The 25,761-nt window shown below is 48.1% G+C and overlaps 1 protein-coding gene across 2 annotated transcripts in view; it reads left to right on the top strand.

The window, feature by feature from the left end:
- The window catches only part of Bco1 (beta-carotene oxygenase 1), a 39,812-nt gene that overhangs the window by 11,050 nt on the left and 3,001 nt on the right, over positions 1-25,761 (top strand). The window contains exons 5-10 of one of the 2 annotated variants that reach the window (XM_057753985.1): positions 593-816; positions 4,178-4,435; positions 13,058-13,163; positions 14,753-14,847; positions 16,424-16,535; positions 18,942-19,631. In XM_057753985.1, the coding sequence (XP_057609968.1) occupies positions 593-816; positions 4,178-4,435; positions 13,058-13,163; positions 14,753-14,847; positions 16,424-16,535; positions 18,942-19,171 (1,025 nt within the window). In that variant the 3' untranslated portion in view covers positions 19,172-19,631. Of the gene's footprint in view, positions 1-592; positions 817-4,177; positions 4,436-13,057; positions 13,164-14,752; positions 14,848-16,423; positions 16,536-18,941; positions 19,632-25,761 lie in introns of those variants that run through there. The other variant, XM_057753986.1, reaches the window with a different exon arrangement.

The raw sequence follows: 25,761 nt of genomic DNA, 5'->3' as shown, positions 1-25,761 counted from the left end.
CTACTGACACCCCACAAAACACACATGGGAAGTTCATGCGTCCCCGGGAGGCTTGGTAGAAATGGAGTCTGGGGCCCTGGCCCAGGAACACGTTAAATTCTCCATTTGATCGCCATCCCCACAAGCTTCATATGTTCTTCCAAATGTGATTAAAAAAAAATGGCTTTGCAGTAGGGGGTCAGAAGCTTCTGTTTCTGCCAAAGGACCAGAAGAAACTACTTAAGGCCCTGAGAACCAGCTCTCTGGTGTGTCGGTCACAGTTGCCCTACTGGCCCACTGTCCCCGGAAGCAGTCAACCATGACAGAAAGCAGCGGGTGTGGCCGTGTTCCACAGAAGACTGTTTTTGTAAAAGCAGCTGGAGGTTAAGTTTAGTTCCCAGCCTGGAGTGGGCACCGTTGGATCCTTGAGGCTTCCCTGGGTTAAGGTAGTGGTTTTTCAGGCTGGAGACCCAGAGTTCAGCGTGGCAAGCGGGCTCTAGGGGAGTCTCTCCGGTCCTCGTATCTGGTCTTGTGGGCTCTTCCTCAAAGGACACAGTCGGAGTGTAGGTGATGGCGCTGTCCGGCTACATTCCCAGGTTTGCTCTTTCTCCAGGCACCAAGAAGAAAGGGAAGAGCCCCTTGAAGCACACAGAAGTGTTCTGCTCCATCCCCTCCCGCTCACTCCTCTCCCCCAGCTACTACCACAGCTTCGGAGTCACAGAGAACTATGTCATCTTTCTGGAGCAGCCTTTCAAGTTGGATATCCTCAAAATGGCCACCGCGTACATGCGGGGAGTGAGCTGGGCTTCCTGCATGTCATTCCACAGGGAGGACAAGGTGAGACCTTCCTGTCACCTACCCGACTCGAGGGAGGCTTATTAGGAACACTGACTGCCCTTGTGTGTCTCTGTAGGCAGCTGCCGCCATCTGGAGAGTTCAGGTGTTGGGATGGGTTCACTAAAGTGATCCTGAGTTCGGAAGTCCCTACTCCCAAGTGCAGCTATCCTGGGAACAGGATGTGATCTTGGGCAAACAACCCGCCCCCAAACCGTCCCCAGATGGCCGCTATGGAATCAAGTCTTTCTCCATAGTTAGAGCCTACACAGTCTCTATCATCCATTGGGAAGGCCCCTCAGCACCTCACCTCTACTCTCCTCATATATTGGGGGGCCTAGTGAGTCCAGGATATCAGTGATATTAAATATCAGGATAACTCTGGGTTCCACGGATGTTGAGTGAAAATATCTCCTTCAGTTAGAGATACCTAAGTGCCCCGTGCTTATATACACGAGTGTGTACATGTATGTGCATGCATGAATGGGTGTTACAACACACGTGCAAATGTTCTTATGTGTGTATTTATTTAGTTGCTGTTGCTACTTTTGATAGATGTCCAGTAATTCTCAGTGTTATCTATTCAAACAACACACTAGTATAGAAAGCCGAATATATAATCTCTTTCTTGGGCTAGGAATGTAGTTCAGCTGGGAGAATGCTTGCCTAGCGTACATGAAGCCCCTGGTTCAATTCCCAGCACTGTATAAATTGGGCAGGGTGGTGCTTGCCTATAATCCCAGCACTCAGAGGAAGCAGAGACAAGAGGATCAAGAGTTCAAGGTCATTCTCAGCTACACAGCAAGTTCAATGCCAGTTTGGGCTACGTGAGATCTTGCCTCAAAATTGTCATTTTTTTTAAATCCCCACAAAACTTCCCCACCCCCTTCCCTCAGGAGGAGAAGGGGGCAGATGAGGTCAATCACTGCTTAAACCTTCTAGCACTTTTTTGTATTTCTCAGAATAACATCAAGGGCTCCATTAACTACCCCTCAGCCCCCTTTGTCTTCTGTTCCTCTGGAATAAGATGGCTTCCTCCCTCACTGGTCTCGCTCCCAAAGCCTTCTTTCCTGAGCCTACCTGCAGGAAATCCCACACTGGCTTCTTCTAGGTCTCTACCACTACTGCATTTTTCTTGAGAGCGCCCTTCATCCTTCAGATTTTATTACAGACTTTATGTTTCTGTGGGTTCCACCTCACTCGTATATACTGTCCTCAAAGGAGTGGCTTTTTGTCTCTATGGTTCCCAAAGAAGCTCCTGGGACTCAGAAGGACTTCTGTATTTGTAGCATGAGTGAACAGGACAGAGAAGCCGACTCAAGCTGAGTACACCCTGTATCCGTCTCCAGAGACACTGGGGCTGCCCTGCTCCGGGAGCTTGGAGAGCTATAAGCCTGCACTCTGTGACTAGGAGGCCCTGAGCTAGTGGGTCCCAGGCTCTAGAAGTCAGTTGAGAGTAAACTTTTTTTTTTTTTTTTTTTTTTTTTTGGTTTTTCGAGACAGGGTTTCTCTGTGGTTTTGGAGCCTGTCCTGGAACTAGCTCTTGTAGACCAGGCTGGTCTCGAACTCATAGAGATCCGCCTGCCTCTGCCTCCCAAGTGCTGGGATTAAAGGCGTGCGCCACCACTGCCCGGCCGAGAGTAAACTTTTTTATAAAAAAAATCCAAGTGTCTGTCCTGGGTTTGGGGTCAGAGGGGAGACAATGCCTAAACCAATCACCCTGGTGCTGACCTGTCCACACTAACACTCCCCACCCCTATGATGTCACAGCTCTCCTCTGACCTCCAGGAGAGGGAAGAAAACAGCTAGACCAAAGAAACCACCTCCTCCTTCAGGAAGGAAGTTAAGCAAGAACTGCCAAAAGAGAACACACAGACACACACACACGCATACTCACACACACAGATACACGCACGCATACTCACACACACAGATACGTAGACACACATGCATACTCACATACGCAGATACACAGACACATACTCACACACACAGATACATACACATGCATACTCACACACAGATACACACACATACTCACACACAGATACAGAGACACATACTCACACAGATACACACACATGCATATTCACACACAGATACACAGACACATACAGACGTACTCACAGATACACAGACACACACAGATACACAGACACACGCACACATGCATACTCACACACAGATACACAGACACACGCACACACACATGCTCACACAGAGATACACAGACACATATATACACAGGGTATGGGGAGTATCAGACAACTGACCCATCGAGCGAGCAAATTAGCACCCAGGGTGATTCCAGCCTGGTAGCACGCAGCCAGGTCACCCGGGACAGATGCAGCTCCCTAGCTAGACCCAGCCCCACTCCACTGCAGCCCCGGGGCCAGGTGGGGTGGGTGTGACCAGCAGCCCTGGGGAGCGGACTCTATAGTGCTGTGTGTGCATGTGCAGGAGAGGGGACTGAAGAGCAGAGCATTAGATGTTTGGGGACTCCAGTTCCAGGTGGAGACTGCACCTAGCAGGTTCCACCAGCTCAATTGTCCCCAGGGAACTTGTCTGTCTGCCACTGGAACCATGGGAAAGCTGTCTTCCTGTGGCCTCTGTATGGCCGTTCAAAGAAGGCTCCTACCTGCCTGTCAGTTTCTTTGTTTTGCTTTGTTTTAATTTTTACTTATTTAATTGTGTATGTATGTGCTTGCATGTATGTTCCTGTGTGTGTGTGCGTGAGTGTGTGTATGTGTGTGATACCTTAGGGCACCACCTACCTTATTTTTTTGAAACAGTGTGTCTTATTGGCCTGTGGCTTGCTAATTCAGCTAGATTATTCAGTCAGAAAGCACCACGAACCCTCCTGTCTCGGCTCCACCTCATACCTTAAGCACTGGGATTATAGGTGGCCGCCAGCACGCCTGGTTTCTACACACAGGTGCTAGGGCTCAAACTCAGGTCCTCAGAGAAAATTCTACCAATTGAGCCATCTCCCCAGCCCCTTGTCTTAATCTTTATTAGCAAGTCCTCATTATATAACGTGGTGGATTTACACCGGTATTTTCATTCGACTGTATCATGTACTGTGTGCATCCCCTACCCATCTTCTGCTTTCATCCACACACATGCATTCCCAAATATATACAAATATAATCGTGAAAAATAATTTCATCTACGTGTGGCCAGCTCGGCTGATTTCATAATTTGGTCAATGTGAATAGCGCTGCCTGGCATTCTGAGGTGAGTGCAGAGCTCAGAATGGGGAAAGGGACATCTATAGGGCCCTAAGCTAGGGCAGGCCTGGCTGCTGTGATGTCACCATGCCAGGTATATCAGAAAGTGAGCTGACCACTGGGTCTTCTTTCAGACTTACATTCATATCATCGACCAGAGGACGAGGAAGCCTGTGCCAACCAAGTTCTACACAGACCCCATGGTGGTCTTCCACCATGTCAATGCCTATGAGGAGGATGGCTGTGTTGTGTTTGATGTTATCGCCTATGAGGACAGCAGCCTCTATGAGCTCTTCTACCTGGCCAACCTGAACCAGAACTTCGAGGAGAATTCTAGGATGACGTCAGTGCCCACCCTCAAGAGGTTTGCTGTACCGCTCCATGTGGACAAGGTACTGTGTTCTCTGTTCTCTGGACAGCCCTGAACCTAGGCCAAAATTTTCCTGGGTGCTTGTTAACATTGAATTTCTAAATGAACTGGGCTTTCTTTGTTTTGTTTTTCTCTTTGTTTTGCTTTGTAGAGCAGAGGACAGAACCCAGGGTCTCACACATAACAGATAAATTCTTTGCCGCTGAGCAACATATCCCTGCCCCAGCCCTAAACTAGTCCTTAAAAAAAAATTCATTGCTTTTCTAAAAGCAGCTATGTTCTGTAGAAACTGTAGAAAATCTAAGTAAGAAAAAAAGAAAGTCCTTTTAAACCTGTCTGGGAATGGTAACATAGGCTGTGTTGCCAGCACTGAGGAGGTAGAGGCCAGCCTTGGCTACGTAGCCAGACCTTGTCTCAAACAAACAATCTCTTTAAACCCACCATGCAAGATGGTCACTGTGGATGTGTTTGTGTTGACTCCGGTCTCTTTAGACATGTTTCATATGTGTATAGATACATACATAATGTACATGTACATTTTATATTTTAATTGCATCTTTTTAATGGTTTTATTGAGGTATAATCCACACACTACAGACTTGATCCATTTAAAGTATTCAATTCATTGTCATTCATTATAGTCAGATTTGAGCATCATCCTAATTCTCGATTCTGAACATTTTTCCACCCTTAGAGAAATCCCACACCCTTTACCCCTTAGCTATCAGCTCCCAGAAACTCTCCCCTTACCCCCCGGCAACCATGGATCTCCTCCCAGCCTTAAAGGTATATCACCTGACCAAGCCCATTATGTTGGCAGAATCTGTCAGCACACGGCCTGGCCCTACTGGCTTCCCTTACTCAGCAGTGTATTCTGTTTGCCCATATGGTGGTGTGTGTGTATCCACACTTGGTTTTCTCTCATGGCCAAGTGTGTGCACACCATCTTGCCTTCTGCCTTTTATATCAATTATATACCGAGGCATCTCTCAATGTTTTCATCTTAAATATTCAGCTATTGGTCCAGCCAGGAACCCATCATGGCCAGCTTGCACGATGCCCTGCTGCATTGTTCTTAACCCTGTCGAGACTCTCAGGACAGGAGTCCTTCTCAGTCAGGGTACTGCTGTCACGGCTCTGAGCAGAAGGAAGCTTCTGGCCCCAGAACTCACTGACTTCATGACATAATTAATTTAAATGGAACCAAATTGAACTCAATTAAACTGTGGCGGCTCCCGCTTTCTAGAGGAGAGCTGCATGCCAGGTGCCTCACTGGGCGTTTTATCTCATGGTTTGTGTTACATCATTTGGTGACCAAAGCGACTTATGGGGAAGCTTGAAAGCCTCGTTTTACAGCTGTAAAAACTGAGAGTCAGAGATAAAGGACCGTGTCCCTGGCCACGGCGCAAGGTTAGAACATGCACCAGTCACTAAAGGTGGATCTGTACCCAAAAAGGGACAGGAAACCTTGCAGGCCTCCCGCCTGGAGAACAGCTCTCCACAACCCAGGGAGCCTTTTTCCATACTCGTCTCTGGGTTCTGTAGTGCAGGGGTTCAGCCCAGCTGGGGGGCCAGTCCAGGGGGCAGAAGAGTCAGGATTTGTACCCAGGTTTGTGGGTCCCCAATTTCGGCTTTTTCTTCTCTGACAACTTGCCCTGTGTCTCTGCTATGGCTTCTGCCACTTCCCACATCACTCTGACTGCACATCTGTGTCTTTGTTGTTGTTTGAATCAACTGACTGGCCATGTGAAAGGGAACATGTCGCTCACCAGGGAAAGCAGCCCTGCTGCTGCGGAGAGGAGAAGAGCGCAAATGAGATCGGAGAGCCCAGCAGAGGTCTGTAGCTCCAGCTGAGGCTGCCTCCTCCCAAGGCCTGACTTTGGGAATAAACGTAGGGTTGGGTTTCTATTGCTGTGGTGAAACACTGTGACCAAATCAAGGTGAAGAGGAAAGGGTTTCTTTGGCTGCCACTTCCACATCATAGCCCATCACTGAAGGAAGTCAGGACAGGAGCTCAAACAGGGCAGGAACCTGGAGGCAGGAGCTGATGCAGAGGCCATGGAAGGGTGCTGCTTACCGGCTTGCTCTCTATGGCTTGCTCAGTCAGCTTTCTTATAGACCCCAGGACCACCAGCTCAGGGATGGCACCGCCCACAATAGGCTGGGCCCTCCCCCATCAAGCACTAATTAAGAAAACGCCTTACAGTCAGATATTATGGAGGCATTTTCTCAATTAACTTTCAGATAACTCTAATTTCTGTCAAGCTGAGATAAAACTAGCCAGAGCAGGGGTGTTAGTCAGAGGTAGAAGGAATGCTTAATACTCTGAGATGCTGGGTTTCATTCCTGGTCTGGCATTGGGCAAGAATGAAGGAGCCAAGCAGCTGGGCATGGTGGCACATGCCTATAACCCCAGCACTTGGGAGACCGGAGCAGGAGGATTGTAAGGTCAAGTCTGGGTTGATAGGCTACCTGGTGAGATCTTCTTTTAAAAAAAAAAAATGCTGTTGTTGTTGTTTTAATTGGAAAAAAAAAAGGAAGGAAGCGGTTAAATGGAACTCAGTGGTGCTAGTCTGTATTCCCAACTACTCAGGAGGCTGCAGCAGGAAAACCTGAAGTTTTAAGGCCAGCCTGGACAACTCAGTGAGATCCTGCCTCAAAATAAAAATAAATCTAACAATTAGGAAAAGGGTTTAGTAGAGTTCAATGATAGTGTGCTTGCCTAGCAAACACGAGGCCCTGGGTTCATTTGTTTCACAGTTCTGCTAAAATATGGGGGTGAGGGGCACTTAAAACTATCAGAAAGCCACTCTCATGGTAAGGTCTATTTGAGTGATCCATGGCACCCCATAAAGTCACCCCCAGTCCTGGCCTCTTGCACCCCTTATGCTAGGAAAGCCCCACAATGTGGCACCGAGGACTGTCTTCTGGTGCAGGAAGAGAGTGCCACAGAACACACAGGGCATGAGTCACGAGGCTGAACTCAGGCCAGGGCTGATGCCAGAAGAGGGACAACGTTCCCTCCCTGCCCCCACGTAAGGCTTTGCACCCTTTGATCACGGGGGAGAATGGCTACTTCCTCAGAGCCAAGCTTGAACGGTGTGTGCGTGTGTGTCTTTAAAAGCCACCTTGTAAGCCACCAGGCGCTTTGAAATCAGCAAAGAAGAGCAAAGCCTCGCATGGGTGGCTCTGACCACGCAGCTTAATTGCTGTTTATTGTCCCTTAAAGATGGCTTCTTGGCTTTCAAGTCACTCAGCTGCCTGACTGTACAAATGGGGAAGCTGGGTAGGTGAACACAGCCGCACACACCCTGCTCCAAGGGCCTGGCTCCATCCTAACCGTGGGTCAGGAACATTGGTCCTTCTCAGGTGCCCTCTACTCGGGGGCCTCTGCCCATCAGTGTCCTCTCTGCCTGCCCCACTGACCTATTCCAGAGCCCTGCCTGTTCTCCCTGCTTACAATTTGGAGTCATCTGCCGCAATTTCCCAGCCCACGCTCAGGGCAGTATCAGCAGAACCTCCCTGGTACTGTACCAGTTGACGTGAGGATCCTGAGTGATTACAACACAGGCTGAAAAGACTCTCTGGGCCTAAAGAGCTCTTCATCCTTTGGGTCTCTGTGCCATCACCCCCTGGGGGCATGCATACACTGTGGTACCCCCTAGGGTGACACTCTACTCCAGCAGGACAGGCTTGTTTGATTCCCCTCTTGCTGCTGAAGTACAGGCTCCTGGAGGGCAGGGACTGTGTCTTGCAGCAAGCCATCCTTGCATTTAAAAACTCCTAAACATAACCAGCCCACAAATCACAATCCCAGAGAACCTAGACAACAATGAGGACTCTAAGAGAGACATACATGGATTTAACCTACATGGGTAATAGAAAAAGACAAGATCTCCTGAGTAAATTGGGAGCATGGGGACCATAGGAGAGGGTTGAAGGGGAGGGGAAAGGCAGGGAGGGGAGCAGAGAAAAATGTAGAGCTCAATAAAAATCAATTAAAAAAAAGTCAGTCAATAGACAAAAAAAAAAAAAACCTCTTAAACATGGGGAAATGAATGAATGAATGAATGAATGACAAACATGAAGCAAAGTCTGTAAGAGGACACAGTTCCATCAGCATTCACTTTTCCCAGTGAGCACTGCTCTACACCCAGAGCAGATGATGGGAGATTATTCTCAGAGGTCTAGGACCTCCTGGTCACCCCTGATACTCAGAGGTCAAAGGAAGGCAATGTGGAACCCCCCCCCCCAACCCCAGCTATTTATATAGGGCTGTGGGCACCTGAGGTGTGGCTCTGCAGGGGAGGGGCAGCGGCAGGGAGGAACCTAGGCATGTCCAGACAGTGGGGCAGCAGCCCTGCCTTCATGCTGAAGAGCGCCGTAGCATGTTAGAAATAGATTTGTGAGCATTGGCTGTCATGGGTCAGAGGCTGTCACAGTAGGCAGCGAGCCAGAGCGACATGAGATGGCTTTGGATCCTGAACCGGCAGATTTGGGATTTGTTTCCAAAGGCAGTGAATCTCTGAGGATAAGATGAAATAGAATCTGTGGAGGGTGTGCTGAGTGCTGGGCCCTGTGGGAAATGGCTTTTCTTCCCCGAGACTTTGGCAATAGGAAGCTTCTCTGAGATTGTTACTTCTGAGGCCTCAGTCTGTCCCTTCTATCTCCAGCAAAGTTCTAAGGACCCCGGGGTCATGCCTACCACAAACAGCATCTCTTTATCACACCTACCTATACTTTGGCTAACTGGGGTACCAACCTGTTTGAGAGACTGCCTCTGTCCCCCTAAGAGCAGACTGTGTTGCTGGTGTGCTCATGAGGGTCTGGTGGGACTGCTTGGGACTTAGAGTTCTGGGCAGGGCATTTGCGTAGGTCCAGTCCAAGCCGGGAATGAGAAGCTCTCACTGGGCCATTTCATCTGGCTGAGAGCTAAGGGGTCCTGGACATCTCCATCCATTCTCCTTCCTCCAGGGCAGCCTATGAGTCAGAACCTGCTATGCTGCTGGAATGTTCTCCCTGTCCATCATGGTAGCTACCAATTGCCAGTGTGGTGGTGGAGCCTGGGAGATGTGGCTAGCATTGGGGTCCATGGAAGTTTCAACCTCACTTTACCTCATTCTAAAGTCTCAGTAGCCACATGTGGCTCTTCTCTGTTTCATTTCCTTCTCTTGGTCTCTGCTTCTTTCGCCACGGACTGAGGGATGTGAACTGGGCCAATCTTTAAAGACCCCTGCAATCCAGCTACGGAAATGCAGCAAACTTTCTCTTTCCAGAAAAATGAGAGCTGCGAGCATTAAAATAGGTTGGTTTTAGTGCTCGTGTGTGAGACAGAACAGCTCCCCTGACGAAGGCCCATGTATCTTGGTAGGAGAACGATTTGGTCTTACTTAATCAGTGTGCAGTGTTTGGGCCTAGGGCCTGTGGGCCTCAGCTTGGGCTATTGCTCCAGGCCCTACAAATTTTAAGAATGGTTCACCGCTTTGCCGATTCATACTGCAACCCAACGAAGTCTACAGTTAAGAGAGAAAGTTGCTTGCCCAACGCCAAAGATTCATCGTTGGGATTGTGTCAGGATTTGAATTCATGTCTGTTGTTAACTACAATGCCTCTGGCTAGGGACCAGATGCTTACATAACCATAAATTTCTGAGATCAGATAGAACCCACTGTGTTTCACCCAGCACCCCATTTACAGACAGGGGAGCCAACCCACTGGGGCCAAGGGTCTTTTCAAACTCATATAGCAAGTTAAATGAATTCTGATTCCACACGGAAGCTGGTATCTCCATGGGAGCAGGGGTAGGGGCAGATTTCTGAGCTCACTGCTTCCTTCCTGGAAGTTCCCTCTGGTGTCAGGATTGCGGGCAAACTTTTGGGATTTTTCACTAAATTCTGGCTGATTTTTTGTCAACTCTGAGTAGAGTTGGCTGCTAAAAGCAGCCAAGTCATGTTAGGTTACTGCTGTGTGTGGAAAATTAAAAGTTTATCCCTTAACCAGTCTGACAAGTTTCAGGCTGGAGCCAGAACAGTCTCTGTAGACCAACTCCCTGTGAGTCAAGGTTGGACATGCCTTGGGCAGGGAGGGGCTGGCACAGGGTGCTGCTGTCACGTGCCTAGCAAGCCACGGGCACAGTATAAGCTGTTACAATGTACCAGCAAGGGGCTACTTGGTTCACAGACTTGGTTTCATTGGATTCTTCAACCAAACTGCAAATCATGTATGTTCTTTGTCCCTTGACCACTGGAAGTAAGGAAAAGCTTATTAAGTCTTGTATTCACTTCCTGGGTGCCGTGTGTCGTGTGTTGAAGGAAATCTCGTCTCTGATGTCATGGAAAAAATGACCACAAAGAGGGACAAAGCTTCATGAATGAAATAATCACCAGTTAACATCTTTGTATTTGAATTCAGAACTCACTTTGGCGGTAGCAAGACAGTGGCTTTGGTGTGATTGATGATTCTTTGGGTGATGCAAAGAAGAATGAACCTAAACCCAGACTTGCAAGGCTTGGTCTGTACTAGAAGACGACTTCCAGGAAGCATGGAAAGGAAAGCGGGTACAGACTGAGGAAGATCGGGGGACCGCAGAGGCTAGCGCTGATGAAAAGTAAAAGGAGTAGAGATCCTGCTGTTTTGTTTTGTTTTCCTGCTGCGGTGGGACAGATTTCTAAGATCTAGAAATGTGCATGTGAAAAAGTAACAAGAGGAAATGCAGTGAAAGAAGGCCAACCTCTGGCTCCATACACAAGCACATATACACTAAGTAAATACGCATGCTGATGGAGAAGAAACAGGTTGTTTATAATGCTAAAAATGATGTTGAAAGTTTGGACAGACAAGTCAGCCATAGTAATAATAATATAATGGTATTCCATCATCTGGTTTCTCTTTCCACCAATGCAGTGACTCAGAATCAAGTGTGCTCCAAAAATGTTCAATGAGAGCCCCCCCTCTAGCCAGGCAGTGGTGGTGCACGCCTTTGATCCCAGCACTCAGGAGGCAGAGGCAGGAGGATCTCTGTGAGTTCGAGGCCAGCCTGGTCTACAGAGCAAGTTTTAGGACAGTCAGGGCTACACAAAGAAACCCTGTCTCAAGAAAGAAAGAAAGAGAGGAAGGAAGGAAGGAAGGAAGGAAGGAAGGAAGGAAGGAAGGAAGGAAGGAAGGAAGGAAGGACAGAGGGAGGGAGGAAGAAGAAAGAAGGAAGGGAGGGAAGAAGGGAGGGAAAGAAAGACCCTCTGTAAAGAAACAATACTTATATTGCATTTAAATTGTATTCTGTTCTGATCTCAGACTTGCTCAGAACACAACACATCACTTCGTACAATGTATCCATTCTATATATGCTACCCACCTATTAGTCATTCTGTAGTTGTCTTGGTTATCAGGTCAGTGCTGTTGGTTGCAACACTTACACAAAGTCTTTGGTGTTATCTGAGTTTCAGGGCATCATGGAGGGATTGGAAGGAATCCTCTGAGAGTGATACCATAGACCTACTGTGTTGCCGCAAAGATGTCCTCACCAACAAAAGTGTTTATCTGGGTCCTACTGTGAACCATTGGGTAGATGATGTCACTTAATCTTTGCAATCAGTCGAAGATGTGCATACTATTATCTTCATGATACATAGAAGGACTTCAGACCACAGGTCCTTTTGGGCTAATTACTTGCCCCAAAGTCTCAAGCTTAGGATGCGAAACCGAGGGACGTCTCCTCCCCTACCCGCTCTGTTGTCCAGATCTGTCGCATTTCTCACACTCGCGTCCCAGTGTACCTCATTAGCATACGTGGCTGGGCTCAGACCAAGTGTGCTATTTGTTCCCAGGCGTTCTCTCACTGTAACATCCTTAGCATTATCTGTTACTGCAGACTCCACAAACACCCGTCGGAGGATGGAGGCAGCTTTTTGCAGGTGAATCGTCCAGCATTTAAAAAAAAAAAAAAAAAAGAATATTCTCTTTGGAGCATATTGTTTCCTTAGAGTGATAAAAAGCTTAGATAGGTTCTGACTGTACTGCCCACCAGATGTGTGGCTTTGGAAGAGTCTGTTCCTGTTGCCAGTCCCCAGTCATTTTAAAGCGATGGTTGCATTTTTAAATGTATTTACTTAATGTGTATCGGTGATTTGCATTTTTTGTCCCTTCATTTTTGTATACAGTGACTCTTGGGGGCCAGAAGGAAGCATTGGATCCCAGGGACTGAAGTTAACAGATGTTTGTGAGCCACCTTGTAGTGCTAGATCTAGAACTCAGGTCCTCTGGAAAAGTCGGGCCATTTCTCCAGCCCCAATACTCGTTGTTGTTGTTGTTGCTGCTGCTGCTGCTGCTGCTACTGTTTTTGAGGCAGGGTTTCTCTGTGTAGCTCTGGCTGTCCGCAAACTTGCTCTGTAGACCAGGCTGGCCTCGAGCGCGCTCAGGGATCCACCTGCCTCTGTCTCCTGAGTGCTGGAATCAAAGGCATGTACCACCACTGCCCAGTGAACCTCACTATTTTTAAACTAAGAATAACAGCGATGAAACAGCTGCTTCCTGTCCGGAGAGGCCAAGCACAGTGCTATGTTTGGAAGCTCTGCTCAAGAGCATATGATCAAGCAAGGGTTTGTGGGAATAATCTTTTATGTTGTTGTTTTTAACTTACTCTTTTCAGAATGCAGAAGTGGGCGCAAATTTAATCAAGGTGACATCTACAAGAGCAACAGCCTTGAAGGAGAAAGACGGTCATGTCTACTGCCAGCCTGAAGTTCTCTATGAAGGTAGGATACATTCTGATACATTCTTTCTCACTGAGACGCCCAGAACCCCTCTCTGTGATGCCTCCCTTTCATGCAGGGATAGCGAAGAGCAAGGAAGGCTCTTGAGACCCCAGAAAAGAATTTGGGGATCTTCCTTGGATAGCTCCCAGCACTTATGGTCCTTGGATGAATGACAAGCATAGTGGATGTATACAAATGGCTGTGATGTATTAAACAGGCATAGTAGGTTCCGTCTCTTCCCTCTAAACTACCACGATTTCTACAAAGTGGGCATCATTGGCCCAGTGAGCCTAAGAGATGCTGAGCCACACACGGAGTGTCAAACCACAGAACAGGAGCCACACCCATGGACCCATGTTCCTCAGGCGCATGTGGTGTTGGTATTCTTTGTGGCAGGGCAGTGCTGGCATTGGAGGATGGGCAGAAACATCCTTGGGTGCCAAATAGCCTTACCGTAAACAGGAGCCAGCCAAGAGCTCTCTGGGAAGTGCCACTGTCCCACAGAGCTGAGTTTCTGTGCTTGGTGTATTACAAGATGTACCCCAAAGCCTGGTGTAGAGAAATTTGCATTTCATACTTCCAAGTGTACAGTGAAGCTGGGTGTGGTGGTATATGCCTATAATCCCAGCATCAGGAGGTTGAGGCAGGAGGATTGCTGTGAGTACCAGGCTAGCCCAAGCCACATACCCTGTCTCAAAAAACAAACAAACAAAAGCAGATTATATGCCTGCAGTATCAACTCTTGAGAGATGGGGTTGGGGGTTACGGTCTTGCTCAACTTCATTGTGAGTTAAAAGCTTGCAGAGGCTCTAATAGGTCTTGTCTTGAAACAGACAAAAAAATGGGCAAAAAGTAATAGAAATATTGAAAGTTGCAAGATGGAGTATCAGCTGGCAAGCAGTGCTGACCCCAGCAATGCTTCTGAACTTCCTGTTTATGACATAGGGACAGAACTTTATAGCCTGCCTTTTACACTTAACCTTATCATATAAGACATTTCCCATGTTGGGAAAATCCTTTGTAAATATTCTTTTTATACATATTATAATAGCATTTACCGATTTTATTTTATTTATTTTAGACAAGGTCTTACTCTATAGGCCAGGCTGGCTTTGAACTTGTGACAATCCTGTTGCCTTAGTATCTCCTAGTACTTACACAGTGACTGCACAAACCCAGGTACCAGATTTACTGTATATTATGCAATGACACTCCTCCCAGTGGTTTCTGGAGTCTGTTTTCATACTCATGTGCACTTACACACACACGGGGGGGGTAGGGGTGTTAAAAATTGCAGCAGGCTCTGATTGAAATCTGTAATTCTCTGATTTCTATCATGGATAATTACAGGCACTTATGCATTTAAAGCCCCCTGGTGTGAGGTACCTCACTCCTGAACCTTCTGGCAGGGCCAGCATCATTATCAAGGACCCTCCCTACCTGTGACCACCTTTGATTGTAATCTGGGTCTGAATCAAGGTCAGGGGTGGTACTTGGGAACTGTTCCTATGAACAAGGCCCAGTTTGGCATGAAGAGGGAAGTTCCCCACCCCAGGGATGGGATTTCATCAGTGTCCCGTCCTCTGCAGGCCTAGAACTCCCTCGGATAAATTATGCTCACAACGGGAAGCCCTATCGCTACATCTTTGCTGCTGAAGTTCAGTGGAGTCCCATCCCGACCAAGGTACTGTCCCTGTGCATGCAAGCTGGGTTCTCTGGACCCAACTTAGTGTCTGCAAAGCAGCCTCCTCCGGGCTTAAGACTGGGAAAGGGGGTTCAGGAGGGCAATCAGTTGGCGTAAGTCTAAAGCGTGAGTTCTGTGTTCCATCTGCTCTGTGAGCCCCAGTTATGTAGCACTCCGGGGTGGGCTCTGAGAGCAAAGGAATCGGCTGGGAGTGCTGCCCCCAGCAGCCAGCTGGCCTTCCCCACCAGGAAGGGTGTCACTGGAGCCTGGAGGATTAATTTTGTTTTTTAAGTGACTGTTTGTCAGTATTTACTATAGTCAGGTGCTGTCCAAAGTGCTGGTCAGACACCACTTTTCTTTCGTATCAACATTTTTAGTTGCATTAAAAAAAAAAAAAAACAAAAAAAAAACAAGCCGGGCGGTGGTGGCGCACGCCTTTAATCCCAGCACTTGGGAGGCAGAGGCAGGCGGATCTCTGGGAGTTCGAGACCAGCCTGGTCTACAGAGCGAGTTCCAGGACAGGCTCCAAAGCTACAGAGAAACCCTGTCTCGAAAAACCAAAAAAAAAAAAAAAAAAAAAAAAAAAAAAAAAAAAAAAAAAAAAAAAAAGCAGAGTAGATGAGATAGCTCAGTGGGTTAGGGGATGTGTTGTTAGGCTTGGCAACCAGAGTTTGAGCTCAGGAACCTACATAGTAGAGTGAGAGACCAACTCCTGTCCTCTGCCACATACGTGCTGTGGCACGACACAATGACGAGTGCCCCCCACTAACTGTAAGAAAGCATACAGTAAAAATAAAACAGTGAATTAAAAATAATTTTTAAAAATTAAAATATTGTCACGTGGTGGTGGCGCACACCTTTAATCCCAGCACTCAGGAGGCAGAGGCAGGCAGATCTCTGTGAGTTCGAGGCCAGCCTGGTCTACAAGAACTAGTTCCAGGACAGGCTCCGAAGCTACAGAGAAACCTTGTCTTAAAAAAAAAAAAAACAAAAAGGAAAATAAGGAAATATCTATGGTACAAAATACTCATAAGCAAAAATTAAGGTTTACACACACAGAGCACACTCCAAGCCACTCCCACTAATTCTATACCCTACAGGAATCGGCCTGTGAGAGATTATGGGAATTTTCCTTTTTATTTGTTGTTTTGTTTTTGGATACTGGAACTCAAACCAGAACCTCAGGTGTTCTGGGCAGGGGCTCCACAGCTGCTCCAGCCGTAGTCCAGAGCTTCCACTTTCAAAGCAACAAAAGAATTGTATCATATTTTAATTAGTGGCATTAAACACCTTAATTATGTAATTTAAAACATTGTGAGATAGTGCCAAATACCAGAAAAATTCATGATTGTTGAGTCTCAGCCCTATGTGGGCCCCGTGTTTGATACTGAGGGAGGAAGTTTGGTTCTTCCCTTTCTGTGACTGCGCTGCCTGGGACAGGTGTCTCTTGGAGGTGATGTCACACGTGTAGGTTTGAGGACTCAGTCTCACCCCTGTGGCTTTTCTGCCCTCCTGTTCCCAGAGTCGGTGTGCTTGCACATGCGGGATCCCATCTTTCTCTTCTCTGCATACACAGATATTGAAATACGATGTTCTCACAAAGTCCTCCTTAAAGTGGGGTGAGGAGTGCTGCTGGCCGGCGGAACCCGTGTTTGTACCCACGCCAGGAGCCATGGATGAGGATGACGGTAAGAATGGGGGGAGGGAGCCCATGTGATGTGATCGCCCACCAGACAGAGGCACCATCCAGAGGCACCCCACAAGTCGGTGGCCTGATGAGAAGTCTAGGTGTGTCAGTGGCAAAACCACACTACAAACCTCCCAAGACCACACTTGCTTCTGATGTCAAGTGCCAGCCCAAGGTCTCTCACCACTGCGTTCTGTAATTTACTAGGACCCCAGAGCTCATGGGCAGTCATTATTCTAAAGATTATACCTTATCACAGTGAAAGAGGATAGACTAAAATTAGCAAAAGTCAGGAGTGGGCACATAGGATGGGGTGCAGGAAGGGCCAGGACAGAGCCCCTGGTCATCCTTTCCCAGTGGGTTCACCCATAGTGTTAACCTCTGACAACCAAGCATCTCCAGCCAGGGAAGCTTGCCCGAGCCTCCGTATCCAGAGATTTTACCATGGCTCATGCACATCGCGTGACTGCTACCCTGTGTGGATGACCTCGGTGTTTAGCTTCTCAGAGGCCAAGCAGGGACCATGTGGTCCTAGGCTCCATCATATATCACATTGTCAGCCGGGCATGGTAGGTATGTCTGAGATCTCAGCTTTTGGGAGGTAGACAGAAAACAATCAGGGGTCTAAGGTCATTCTCAGCGACACAGAGAATTTGAACTACTGAGACCGTGTCTCGAAAAGCAACAGCAAGAAGATAGGTAGGTAGATAGATAGGAAGATGATTGGATGGGTGGATGGATGGATGGATGGATGGATGGATGGATGGATGGACGACCGTTTTAGAATATAATACCTGGCATGGCCCACAGCCTCTGAAAATTTCTCATAGGTAAGACTGTGACAAAGGCCAGACCTTCTATGGGCAAGGTTTAAACTTTCTGCTACACGCCTGTACCTTTCCACTGAGTGACACACACTCGCTCAAAACGTGCAGTTTTAGGTTTTAAAACTCGTCACAAGGACGGGTTCCCAAATCTCAAATGATCTCTCTTACATGCATGTGAAGTTTTCTTAGCACCTGGGAAATGTGGGTTTCCACATAGCCAAATCAAAATCTGATCCCCCCCTTTGCCTCAAAAATGCCCTGCCCACAGCCTTGGGGATGCTAGGGAGGCTAATAAGCTATGGGTGGGGACACCAGCCGGGCCAAGCCAGGGATGGAGCTGCCCACACCTGCAGGGGAGGGCAGGCCGTCCCACTGAGGCTGCCAGCTTCTTCCTTCAGGTGAGAGGAGTGGCTTTTCACCTGGCCTTGACTTCCTACTGGTTCTGGCCTGGCACACAAGAAGGGGGATCCCATGTCACCACCATCTCCGAGGCGAGGGACTGTTTAGCATCCACTCCTACTGAGACCAGTCCCGTACTTGGCTGGCCAACTGCTTCTCACGCCTTCTCTCCTTGGGTGTGGAGTGACATTGTCCTCATTTCGTCAAGGGGAGGCTCAAAGTGAGGCAAATTGACCAAAGTCACGTGCCCCATATGCAGAGGTTGGATTTGAATCCAGGCCAAATCTGACGTCACCCATGTTCAGTTACAGCAACCAAGGTCCTTTGGGAGGAATCTCGGGTATTTCCTGAAAGTTTCCTTAACCCCGCTATACCTTGTAAGTGAGGGCAGAGGATAGAGAACATTCCAATTTACAGGCAAAGGTTGGGATTGCCAATATAACCAGGAGATGAGCTGGATTCTTTCCAGCACCAGTACAAGCAAGGTGTAAATACCAACACGTGATCTGTAATCCCAGCCTCGGAGAGGTGGAGGCAGGGAGATCTGAGTTTAAGACCAGCCTGGGCTACTCTGTAAGACCTGTCTCAAAACAAAGCAACAACAGCACAAATGCAAATGCTTTGGCAATTCAATTTTGCTCCGCTGAGTGGCACATCTTACTCCAAGCATGCTCCTGGAACTGGCTGGGTCTCTCCACACTCGGAGGTTTCAAACAATAGAAAAAGAGCGTTCTTCAGTATACATGAAAATGAACGAGGTGCTTCCAGAGTCTGCCCTGCAGATCCCCTCGGCACCCCGTGAGGTTGGAGGTTGGTAGGAATTATCTCCAGTGCAGAGATGAGACTAAATATCAGCGAGGCGAAGTGGCTATCCTGGACTGGTATTCTGATTCCAGTCCGGGACTTCTCTTCTGCCAACACAGCAGGTCCTATATCCTCTTGCCCTCTGTTTGGATCCAGAATGAGTTGATAGAGGACTAGAGGCACCTCTGAGAAATGTCCCTCTCTGAGACATGTCCCTCTCCAGGTGCAGGATGTGCAGAGCTTATACACTGAACACTGTTAGGTATCTCTTAGGAGCAGGAGTTGAAGCTCGGGGTAGAGCAGCTGCAAGAAGGCCCGGGATCACAGTCTCAGCTCTGCGAGTGAAAACAAACTGGGTTTTGTCTGTCTTCCTGTAGGAGTGATCCTATCGGCCATTGTCTCTACTGATCCCCAAAAGCTGCCTTTTTTACTTATTCTGGACGCCAAAACTTTTACGGAATTGGCTCGTGCTTCTGTGGATGCAGACATGCACCTGGACCTGCATGGCTTGTTTATCCCGGATGTAGACAAGAGTGCAGAGAACCAGACCCCTGCCATGACGCAGGAGGATGAAAATTCAGATGCCCCTATCACCCAACAGGCCTGACGGTGTCAGGATTGGGCCACAGTAAGAATGACTTCTCTGGTGGGACCTGGGGACAGTAAGGGTGATTGCAGACACTGTCAGGTTGACAGCATCTAGGATCACTTAGGAACAAACTTATAGGCCTGGCTTGAGAGAGTTTCTATACTGGGCAAACTGGGCAAGGAAGATCCTTGAATGTGGGCCGCACCATCCCATGAATTGATGTCCGGACTGAATAGAAAGGAAAGAGCCAACAGACCATCAGCATTCATCTGCTTCCTGACTGTGGATGCAATGCCACCAGCTGCCCCACGCTCCTGACATCTTGCCTTCCTCCGCATGATAGACTACACCTGGACCTGAGGGCCAAAATAAACCCGCCCTTCCTTGAGTCGCTTTTGTAGGGATCTTATCCCAGCAATGGGAAAGTGAGTAGTAAGCTTGTACCTCTCTCTCTGGGTGGAGGTGGCCACGCATTTCACCCTGCTGTTATTTTTGGTGCAAATACTAAAATAATCCACAGAGACAGCTCTGATTTCATTGTATTAGAATCCTTGCAGAAAAATCAAGTCTTGTGTGGTCAGTTCTGGTATATTTAAGAAAGCCCTTTCTCTTCTTATTAAGACCTTGAAGAACTGGGAAGGTGGTCAGTCGGTGGGAATACTGGCTACACAAACCCGAGAACCTGAGTTCAGGCACCCTGCCCCCTCCCATAGCTACCCACACAAAGCCGGACATGACAGCATGTGCCTGTCACCCAGGCTCTGGGGAGGCAGAGGCAGAAAGTTCTCTGGGGCTTGACAGCCAGACAGTCTAATTGAATTGACACACTCAGCAAAGTGTGGGGGACCCTGTCTCAGAAAATAAGGTGGAACAGGATGGAGGGAAATACCCAGTGTCCACTTCTAGTCACACACATATTTGCATGCACACACACACATATACACACACAGATACATACATATATACATGCAAAAGACCTTGAACATGAATCAAGAATTATGTTAACCATGTTATCATTGTTCTTCAAACAAGTAGCCGTGAGCATGAGAAAAGGTGGGGCTCATCACTGCTCCTTCCTCCATCCTTTCTCCCCCCTCTCTCCTTTCTAATGGACTAGATTGTGGGTGTGGCCTCTGGTTTTCTCAGCTAAGCCCTGTTCATAAGTCACATGACCAGGAGGGCATGATGCTTTGCGGTCATCCCACATAGAATATAAGAGAAAAAACAAACAAACTTGAAGATCTGGTCAGAAGTTATTTGTTTTTATACGGCTGTCTCTTCAAGTTCTTCTGAGCCCATAACGTAGGCTGCAGCACTTCACCTTTCCCAGCCTGCAAGACGCGCAGTTGTATGACCAGTGACTGACAGGTTTGAGTGGGACCTCTCTCTGCAGGAGGGGACACTGAACAGGCACTGACCAGGTAAGGGCAAGAGTTCAGGGTGGAGGACAAGGCTGGACTGGCTTGAGAGCCAGAGCGTATCAGCGGCTGAAGGGAAAGGGGGCGTCCAAGATGTGCTTCAAGGTGGACCAGACATGTGGGGCAGAGTGGAAGGAGGTCCCCAAGCAAGACAGTGACTGGATTGCAAACAAGTCAGGTGGCCTCCCACCTGATTGCTGGGAGCCCCATGGTCATCTGAGCCACCTTTACAGTCTAGTGGGTGCTGAAAGCAAGTGACATAGCTTGACCGCTGGAGCCCTTCCCCTTCATCTCCTGTGGGAAACTCAGTCCTTCAGCCCCTGGAAGGTTGGGGATGTCCGTGACAGTGGCCTAAAGGAGACATGATCAGAGCCTGGGTTTGGGTGGCAGAAGCGGTGTGGCAAATGTGACAATCACTCACCCACCCGTGCCTCTGCTTTAAATGTTTGAGGGTAGAGTGGAATGTGAGGTGGCTGTGTCCCCACCTCCGTACTCCCAATTGCCAAATAGCACCCAGACCTAATCTCGAGAAAGCACCCAGTTCTGCAGGGAGGAAACAACGTTGGTGGTTTGTTGACCTTATTTAAGATGACAGCTGGAATGCCATACTGGTGAGCGAGGCTGGCACACCAAATCCTGTTGTCTCGGTTTCAAAAAAAAACACTGAAGACTGACGACAGGGTATTCGATTTGTCTGGGTCCAGTGTCCTATAATCCCATTACATTTCGTACATGCACAGGCCAGGGCACTTAGAACTCCATGCATGCACCTTTCTCCAAAGGCCCACAAAAACAGCCCCCCCCTCCACCTCCTCCCAGGCTTCCTGGTGATGAAGCGTGTGGGTGGGCAAGATGGGCGAACAGGAAGTCCTGGGAGAGACTCCCCAGGTCTGTTTATTGCTGTCCTCAAGAGCTATACTTCCGGGGCGTTCCAAGACCAGGGTGTCAGAGGCAATGAAGGCTCCCAGGTGTTGGTGGTGGCCAGAGCAGGTTTCACTAGGGTGAGTCCGGTGTGGGGAGAAGCTGGAGGTGTTGCCTGGGTAAATCAGCTCCTGAGAAACCTTCATGCCTTTGAGCCACGTTTGCAATGTTGATTCATACTTGTTTCCTCAGGACCAAAGTTACTGGTTGCAAGGCTCACAGCTTGGAACAGGTTGCTGGTCCAGGTTAAGTCAAAACACTTTTGATTCCTTCTTAACACTGTTTAAAGATCTGTCGGGTGGTTTTGAAACACCCAGAAGTCTTTGCTGTGGCAAATCAGGACACACATACAAAAGCCTTAACCAATTCTGCCATCCCCACCGTCTATACCATCTGACAGTGAGACACCTTGGGTCCTCTGTGCTTCCTCTTCCCTCTGGAGGTTGAAACTTATGGCCACTATCACACAGGGCCGTCTTGAAAAGCATCCTATGAGGCTGAGTCCCAGCCAAGAAGTAGAGCCTTTTCTTAGCTACCGGATCTAAGAGGTGTGCAACAGTGTATCCACGCAGGCTAAGGATGAGCAAGACTTCCCTCTTCTTGGTGATTGACAGGAGCATCTGGGATGGGTGGTACTTCTGGAGTCACTTGAAAATACCTTTGGGGGACCTGCAAAGGGTTGTTCCTGCAGGTGGAGGCTGCAGCTTGGGACTAGGAGAGAGGTAGATGCGGATTATTTTTTTTTTTCGAGACAGGGTTTCTCTGTGGTTTTGGAGCCTGTCCTGGAACTAGCTCTTGTAGACCAGGCTGGTCTCGAACTCCCAGAGATCCGCCTGCCTCTGCCTCCCGAGTGCTGGGATTAAAGGCGTGCGCCACCACCGCCCGGCTAGATGCGGATTATTGAACCAAGTGATGATAGAGCTAAATTCCCAAGAAGGAGCCATGGGAAGGGAGAGAGACAGATGAGGGTGTGTGTGTTCTCTGATTATAAGTTCCTATGCGTTCCTTGTAGAACACCTGGCTAGATTAAAATAAGATGAGAAAAACACCGAGAGTCCCATGACCCAAAGAAAAGCCAGTGGATGCATTCTGGTGTGTTTCCTGTAGCTTCCATAGTTTGCGTGCAGAGTCCACAGGTTAGAGATCTGTTTGTGAGCCATATACCAGCTTGAAAACCTTCCACTGTTTGCACTTATCAGGTCATTACCTTCTTTTCATGGGTGCATATGACTCCCTCTCTGGGACATGGCAGCATGGGTACCACCTACCATCTTATACTTTAAATCATTTCCAGTCTCCCACCCCGGTAGCTATTGCCCTGATGGGTCAGTTTGCATGAAATTCTAGACTCCATCCCTTGCCTGGAATACAGGCGATGGTACAGTTTCCATTTAAAAAAAAAATTAGTCTGCACAAGATTAAGCTAGTCACCTTTACCATGATGCCCTACCAACTAGCTGGGGCGCTGGAGGGAGAGTTTTTTTTTTCAGGGTGTGGCCCTTGGTACTATGCTCCAGTGGATGGCCCCACACCCAGAAGTATATGAGCAGCACAGACTGGAGTCTATGGGCTATAAAGCGGGTGAATTGGGCAGGGTTGGGAGAGAGAGGGTGGGTCTGGAGTGAGTTGGGGGAAAGTCGCATATACATAGAATGGTAGACTGCTTTTTGTTGTTGTTGTGTTTTCGAGACAGGGTTTCTCTGTAGCTTTGGAGCTTGTCCTGGAAATAGCTCTCGTAGACCAGGCTGGCCTCGACTCACAGAGATCCGCCTGCCTCTGCCTCCCGAGTGCTAGCATTAAAGGCGTGCACCACCACTGTCTGGCTTTGTTAGATTGATTTTTAATTTTTACACAGAGTATCATTTAGTTCAGGCTGGTTTTGAACTCATAGCCAAGGATGGCCTTGAATTTCTGACTTTCTTTCTTTCTTTCTTTCTTTCTTTCTTTCTTTCTTTCTTTCTTTCTTCCTTTTTCTCTTTACTGTGTGTCTTAGTCGTCTTCTATTGTGGTGAAGAGACACCATGACCATGGTAACTCTTATAAAGGGAAGCATTTAACTGGGGCATGCTTACAGCTTCAGAGGTTTAGTCCATTATTGTCACGGTGGGAAGTGGCGCACAGGCAAACATGGTGCTGGAGAGGCAACTGAGTTCTACATCTGAATCAGTTGGCAGAAAGAAAAGAGAGGACGTCTGGTCCTGCCTTGAACATTTGAAACCCCAGAGCCAGCCCAGTGACACACTTCCTCCAACAAGGCCACACCTCCCAGTCCCTGTCAAGTAGTGCACTCCCAAATGACCAGGCGTTCAAATCTATGAGCCTGTGGGGACCATTCCTTTTCAAATCACCACACTGTGTAATTTAATGTCTAGAGTTTGTAACACAAGGCCTGGAGCTGCTCCTGGACTGTTTGACAGCTAAGGTCAGAGTTCTGGAAAGATTCATACTGGTCATCCGTGGTCATCCGATCCAAAGAAATTATGTTCTTGTTTTCTCAAGTTGCTTCTCAAATTCCTGGACTGTGGGCTGAGATTTAGACACAAATAAACCCTTCCTGAGGAACGGGTTTTCACTTTTCACAAAATTTGTCCCATATAATGAAACTTTATTGCTGTTGTTGTTGGGTGCCTAATGAACTGCTTTCTTTGTTACAGTCTTGAGCTCTTAAAATGGTGTGCCAAGAATCTTGGGGAGTCCCTCTCTGGGCAGCCACTGCAAGCTTGCCCTCTGTAGCTCTATTCTAAGTATCTGAGATGCAGGGACCGTGGGCAACCATCTGAATCTCCTGTAGCCCCTGACTTGGATAGGCAGGATTTCAGCAGATCATTGCCAAGACAGCATGTGCCCTGGTGGTGTTTCACGCTGAGTGGTGCTGGGATAAGCCTTGGGAGGGATAAACAAGGAATCGGATTCAAATATGGTCTCTAGAAACTTCTAAACCTCCCTGCCTTGGGATATATATCTTTTTTTTTTTTTTGACCCAAACTAGGCTTTTGTTCAAAATTAGAAAACGAGATGTAAGCCACAGTCACAGGTGGCGCCATAGCCTGCTCTTCTATGGATATTTTAACTTCTTGTCTTCTTCAGTGGGACCTGAAGATGGTAACATCTATGATACCTGGTTCAATTCAGATGTCCGAGTACATTTTTCCAGTATTTCCCCTACAAAGTCGATCCACTGTGTTTGTAGGATGAGTAGTGTCCTCTGACATTTCATAGTTCCTGCCCTTTCAGATTGCGGCAGAGCCTTGGGAGTGCTGAAGGTCATTGACCTTCTGATTTTGTTTTCTTCCTGTCATTTGGGTGGTGCAGGTGTGAGGCCCCAGCTCCTAACCTTCCTTGGGGCTCTTCACCTTACCCTAGGAATTGATGTAGGAGGGCAGCTCTGTCCTCATGGCTGGTGAATCTTCTCAGCTAGGGGTGGGACAAAGATTTCTTACAAGGAGAGTGTGTGTAAACTGACAAACCAGCTTGTGCCAGACGAGGTGTTTACAGGAAGGGGTAAGGAAGGTGTTGTGGGTGAAACAAATTCCATAAACTGGATATGGCTTAAAGCAGGCGGTTCTCAGCCTTCCTGATGCTGCGACCCTTTAATACAGTACCTCGTGTTGTGGTGACCCCCGAACATAAAATTTCTTTCGTTGCTATTTCATAGCTGTAATTTTGCAACGGTGATGAACTGACATGTAAATATCTGTGTTTTCTGATGGTCTTCGGTGACCCCTTGTGAAAGGGTTGTTCCACCCCCAAAGGGGTTACAACCCCCAGGTTGAGAACTGCTGGCTTAAAGCAGTGAACACTGATTCACTTGCCGTTGTGGAAGATAAAAGGCAAGGAATCTTGGGACACCTTCCTTCTGTAGGGTCTAGGAGGAATTCTCCCTGACTCACCCTCTTGCCCTGACTAAGCCCTGACACAGTTTCTGCCCTTGCTCCCAGGGGCACATCTGGGTCAAATCCTCCTCTGCCTCCCCCCTGTGATTCCATTGGCCTTCTGGGATGCTGTGGGATGTGTCTTCATCTCTAGATCTTTACTCTGGACACATCTGTAAATGTAGACACACCTTTGCTATGGCGGGTCCCATTCACAGGTTCCAGGACCTACATGTCTTTGGGGGAAGGTGTCAGGTGACCACAAGCACTTAGCTCTGGCCTTCTCTATGTTGATCTGCCATATTCTCTAGAGACAGGGTCTCTTATTGAACCTGGAGCTTACCTTTTCTCAGCTGAGCTGCCAGCCATCGAGCCCCAGAAATCCTCCTGCCCCCAC

The sequence above is a fragment of the Chionomys nivalis genome, chromosome 21 (assembly GCF_950005125.1).
Source record: "Chionomys nivalis chromosome 21, mChiNiv1.1, whole genome shotgun sequence".
Taxonomy (NCBI): domain Eukaryota; kingdom Metazoa; phylum Chordata; class Mammalia; order Rodentia; family Cricetidae; genus Chionomys; species Chionomys nivalis.
The sequence above is the reverse complement of the archived record's forward strand: the minus strand, read 5'-3'. Positions and strand labels throughout refer to the sequence as shown.